The following is a 5,415-nucleotide window of genomic DNA, read 5'->3' as shown; positions in this document are numbered from 1 at the left end:
GGGGGGGGGGGCATAGTCGGATGTTCAGGGTTTGGGAGTCGCGGTCGGGGGTCGGGGTTAGGTCGGGATTTGGAGGCTTAACCGCCAGAAGTTAACGCTATAGACGGAAGTACCAAATGGTTAACTGTGTGTAAGCATCAGGTGCGGTTAAATATTTTGAACGACGGCCGAGGGAAAACAATTTCCATAGGAAATGTTTTTGTACTGTCACCGAGGGGTTCTGGGGCCTTCCCCTGGCATACCTTACAGATCAATTCAGCTTTAAAGTTTATTGAGAGATCAAGTCAGTTCAACATCGTATTTATTTGCATAAAAATATCATGGAAAGATAGAAGAATTTAAATAAATTCAAGAATCATAGACTTAAAAAAGAGCATACTAACCGACCGTAACTTTATATTTAATCTACACCATATTTGGCTGATTTTCAAGCGAATTTGGATGCCAAGAAAGTTTTATATCCCATCGAATTGCAATAATGCATACCATACATGCTTCGGTATGTACAAGAAAACTTTATTATTTAAGTGCGATTCAAACCTAGGGCGTAACTTATTCAAAGAGACAATATGAAGGCCGTTCTGACTATCTCTACACCACCAACATTTTTTTTACAGAGAGTATTTCAGAATTACAGACAGGTGCGACCTTCAGTAATTTTATGATGAGAGGGGCAATGCTATAGATGTTGAGCGAAAAATATCGACATATCTGATTTATTTAATTTTGATTCCCCCTTTTTTAAAAAGAAATTCAGTGGGGGAGTGGGGGTCGGGGGCTACGGTGGCTAAGCCCCTCTAAATTCACACCTGGGCCCGTATGTATGAACCCGTTCTCATGCTTAAGCATGGATTCTGTGCTCAGGGCACATTTTTTGTATCTCACTTAAATCATGTCGAAGATCAAAAAGGCAGATTTAAATATTGAAAATATTATTCGGCTTCAAGTCTCTTCAATTTTTGTCCAAAACTACAAAAAAATATGAATTTCTAAACAAGGTATAACTGGAAATTAGACATGAGCACAAAATCCATGCTTAAGCATGATAATGGTTTCATGAATACGGGCCCTGATGGTCACTCGAGTAGGTATTCTCAATATTTATAATGAACATATACGGTTACTCCTACCCACAGGGACCTGACAATTTGTTATAGCTATAGTTGGACCTATACTAAGGTGTTCAGAGAAATGTTACATGTTCTAGGGGTTAAGATCGACTTTAGGTATGAGCCTGCTGCTGCTGCCACAGGAAGGGTGATGTCTTCTCACTATGTGACATCCATCACAGGCGAGACGAAAATGGGGAAAAGGTCATCAGATACGACTAGATGGAGGAGTGTCAGATTAGACAGGTTTCATTGTATAAATTACTGTTAGATTATTTCAATTTGACTAGATTCTTTGTGACAATTAAAAAAAATGTTTACGGATTTACAATAAGCTGCTGCGAAAAGAATCTCTGCATGAAGACAAAGTTTCATATTTTCTTGGTAAAGGGTAACAACAAATTAAACTATTGTGAAATATATGTTTAAGTTGAAATGAAGTATAGCACAAACAAATCACGAAAAAGTAGCGATTCATTTTATAGAAGCAAATCTTGTTCTAAGTTTCAATACTTGAAAATTCCACGGGAGTTGATGTGTCGCCTGCTCAGCACTTTAAGTAATACATTAAGTCTTTTGGCTTGAGTTTTGCGTCAACAGATATGTCAAAACGCGGAAAGTTGAAACTCGACAGAAAAACCCATAATATATGTACTTGCCCTTATTTGGCAATAAAAGGGGCATCACTTAACCAAAAATACACGTAAACTTCCAAAATGCGTACTGGTTCGAGCTATATTCGTATACAATATGTGTACCAAGTTTGAGTTAAATCAACCCAAGAGAACTCATGTTATCATACGGAAACCTTGTTTCGGACGACGCAACCGACGACGCCGACACAGTAATACCTAAATGTCGCCTCGCGTAACAGGTGACGCAAAAATAGAAATCAGTGAATACATACCATGGTAGGCTAAACTGAACATTTATTATTGCAACGTAGTCACTTTACCAAAGTTGCCATCCAACATGCTCAAAAAAAGTTTGTCAGTAGAAAACTGACTTTTCTTAAGTGTAGATCATAAAAAAACAATCTTAGGGCGAAACAGAGACGTACATTATTATATATATATATAGGTTTTGGATCAATGGTGGTGGTTTTGGGTTAACATATCTTTTATAAGTGAAATCTCATAAGAAAGGCATCGTCGCACTTTTGGAAATATTTCGTCTTAAGTCAATCACGAGCAAAGGTAGATTATAATCGTTTCAAAGTCAGTGAATTCAATGTGTTTGACTTGAACAGGAAAAGTTGTAACTCAGTAAACGCAAGAACAAACAAAAAACTATCAAACATTTCATGTCTAGTCTCGCTCGGCGGAAACTGTCCCTCGTTATGTGTGTTGTGACCAATATCAGTAGAGCATATGTACATGTGTATTAGACATTTGTAACGAGCCCCTGTGACCTCCCTTAACTTCTTCGCCCGCGCCTAATATAATCAACTGAATTTCATTTCATACACAAGTAGTCGCCCTTCTTTGGAACTCTTCACTGTGCCCTTCACTAACCCACAGGACACCGGTGTAGCAACTGAAAATGGCCTATGTATTGAGGCACAGTTCCAAAAAGGTAGATATACGGGCTAGATAATATTTTTCGATTAATATCTTGCTTGTTATTTCTAGCAATATGTATAATGATTTGAATCAAAGTCTTCTGTAGCCGTTTTTCGAGTCCCAAACGGAGTAATTTTTGAAGTCGCTATTGTTGGAGTTGACCTCAGATTCGTACATGCTGTTCTGAGAAAATCGCAAATGAAATAATTTTAAATTACGCTGAGATTAAAAGCAAAATAATGGTTCTTTTAATGCAGTGTCAAACTATCATTTTTTAACTGACATTTAAATTGATTTCAAAAACGAATGAAAAGACATTCTACAGGTCTATGTGACTTAGAAATATACAGACTTCATTGCAACATGATGACAAAGATAACATGTTCAACAACAGGTTGGGGATTCACCCGACTTTGAGTCTGAGGGTTATCTCTCTAAAGGCCGATATAAACCTACAACGATAAAACCGTATCTTTGAACTAGGATAAACCGAAAAGAAGATGCTTTATAAAATATTAAAGCTGGATGACAGTGCAGTGTTTTTGCTACCTTAATTTAACAACAGCCTGTTCCTTTGTATTGAAATTGGAAACATGTTTTTCAGTTTTTGGTCATTTTGGTAAATAAGGCACTTTTTAGCTAGGGAAACAAAAACTGAGCAAAAACAAAATAACTGCAGCACAAGATAAAAAGTTTTGAGATTAAAATCTTTTTTCTTGTTATGAGATCTTCTCCATAGCTTCCTACTATCGTTTCTAAGGAAGTGTTTTAGTTTTTAGTATATTAGTTTGCCCTTGCTTGGTAACATTCGTGTAATGGATCTCGCTGGATATAAAAAGCGCATAACCTGTCAAACCAGTAATCATTTTACAGCTGACTGTCCTGCGATTCAATGCACCACACACCCTGTTCGGTAACCGATATTAAAAATCAAACGCACTCACGGATACCTGAAGACTTTGAAACACTGCCAAGCTTGTTGTTATGAACTCTTAGATTTTTGTCTTGTAGACGGTTAACTAGTTAGCAAAACATATTCAAAAGTCAACAATGTGAAATTTGATAATTGAATCGTTCAGGGAGACCCATACTCGTTACCTAGCAAGTGCATTCTAAAATGTCGCCGCTTCCTTAGTCACTACAGCCTTAAGAGATTGGGAAGATCTCAAAATAGGATTTTTTTTTCCTAATCTTAATTGAAAGCTTTTAAACTTGGACTGTCAGCTTTAATATAATGATTCGTTAGTGTACAAAAAGAAATTAATTATTAAGGTGAAACACTTTCTGCTGATTTAATCAGCAGAAAGTGTTTCACCTTAATATTTAATTTCTTTTTGTACACTAACGAATTTCAGATTTGAAGAGAGATATTTCATCTGTGTAAATTTAACAGTAATATGTGTGATTCAAACTCTTAGACGGACGCTCTATCCAATGGAGCTGCCTGGTTGACAATGATTGACCTAGTCCAGTTCCGCTACATTCCTCCGTCCTTTAACAACGTCTTTTACTCCGAAGACACACAAGACCCTATACCACCTTCTGTGGCCATGGGTATATTTCGTTTGGCACCAAATGTGAAAGGAGAGTGGAAATTCATGATCAGACAGGGGGTTCAAACCCGGGACCCTCTGAACTATAGAAGCCTGCTCTAACCAATTGAGCTACCTGGTTACTGGCAATCAACTCAGTCTAGTTCATCTACATTTACAAGAGTTTTAAAAGCAGAAAAAATAATATTCCTGATCACAAAACTGTAGAAATCAGAGACAGTCTGAGTTTTTTTTAAAAATATGAAGCAGGATTTCTGAAATAGAGCATGGAATATTAAATCATAACAGTTTTATGCTCTATATTCCTTGCTTGATTTCAGAAACTCGCGTTAAGATATTTCAAAAGTTGTTGTATAAAAATAAATAATGCTGTGGTAGTTCTCTGTGATTTCTTTTTGGTTATAGGAACATAACGTCTAGACTGTTAACCTACCGGGTTATATCACATTTTCTTTTTCAGGCCCTTGGCCTTTTTGGACCAGCACGATTTCTTCACACATCACGTGCAGCACTAGCGTCTCAGGTGAGATTGTGATCTTCGCTTATGAATAAATGATTAATAAATGAGTATGAAAGAAAAACTGTTTTTTAGCTCACCTGGCACGAAGTGCCAAGTGAGCTTATGCCGTGGTGCAGCGTCCGTCGTCCGTTTGGCCAGAAGCAAACTGGGATGAAGGGCTACCAAGTTTGTTCAAATGAATGACCTTCATTTAAATTCAAGGTCACAGGGGTCAATTGTCTTAAAAAACCTTTAAATAACTTCTTTTGAATAACCAAAATGCCTAGGGTGATGATATTGGGCCAGTAGCATGCTAAGATGAAGGGCTACAAAGTTTGTTCAAATGAATGACATTTACCCATATTCAAGGTCACAGGGGTCAAATATGTTAAAAACTTGAAACAACTTCTTCTGAATAACCAAAATGCCCAGGGTGATGATATTTTGCCAGTAGCATGCTGTGATGAAGGGCTACAAAGTTTGTTCAAATGAATGACTTTCACCCATATTCTAGGTCACAGGGGTAAAATATGTTAAAAACTTAAAACAACTTCTTCTCAATAACCAAAATGCACAGGGTGATGATATTTGGCCAGTAGCATGCTAATATGAAGAGCTACAAAGTTTGTTCAAATGAATGACCTTCACCCATATTCAAGGTCACAGGGGTCAAATATGTTAAAAACTTTAAA

At 37.1% G+C, this 5,415-nt stretch overlaps 1 protein-coding gene across 1 annotated transcript in view; it reads left to right on the top strand.

The window, feature by feature from the left end:
- The first annotated feature begins 2,591 nt into the window (after positions 1 to 2,591).
- LOC110465604 (aconitate hydratase, mitochondrial-like) overlaps positions 2,592 to 5,415 on the top strand; it is a 27,897-nt gene continuing 25,073 nt past the window's right edge. The window contains exons 1-2 of the mRNA XM_021521544.1: positions 2,592 to 2,684; positions 4,685 to 4,747. Of these exons, the coding sequence (XP_021377219.1) occupies positions 2,652 to 2,684; positions 4,685 to 4,747 (96 nt within the window). The 5' untranslated portion in view covers positions 2,592 to 2,651. The remainder of the gene's footprint in view (positions 2,685 to 4,684; positions 4,748 to 5,415) is intronic.

This window comes from Mizuhopecten yessoensis, unplaced genomic scaffold (assembly GCF_002113885.1).
Source record: "Mizuhopecten yessoensis strain PY_sf001 unplaced genomic scaffold, ASM211388v2 scaffold11093, whole genome shotgun sequence".
In the NCBI taxonomy this organism is placed as follows: domain Eukaryota; kingdom Metazoa; phylum Mollusca; class Bivalvia; order Pectinida; family Pectinidae; genus Mizuhopecten; species Mizuhopecten yessoensis.
This window is presented reverse-complemented; position numbering and strand designations above follow the sequence as displayed.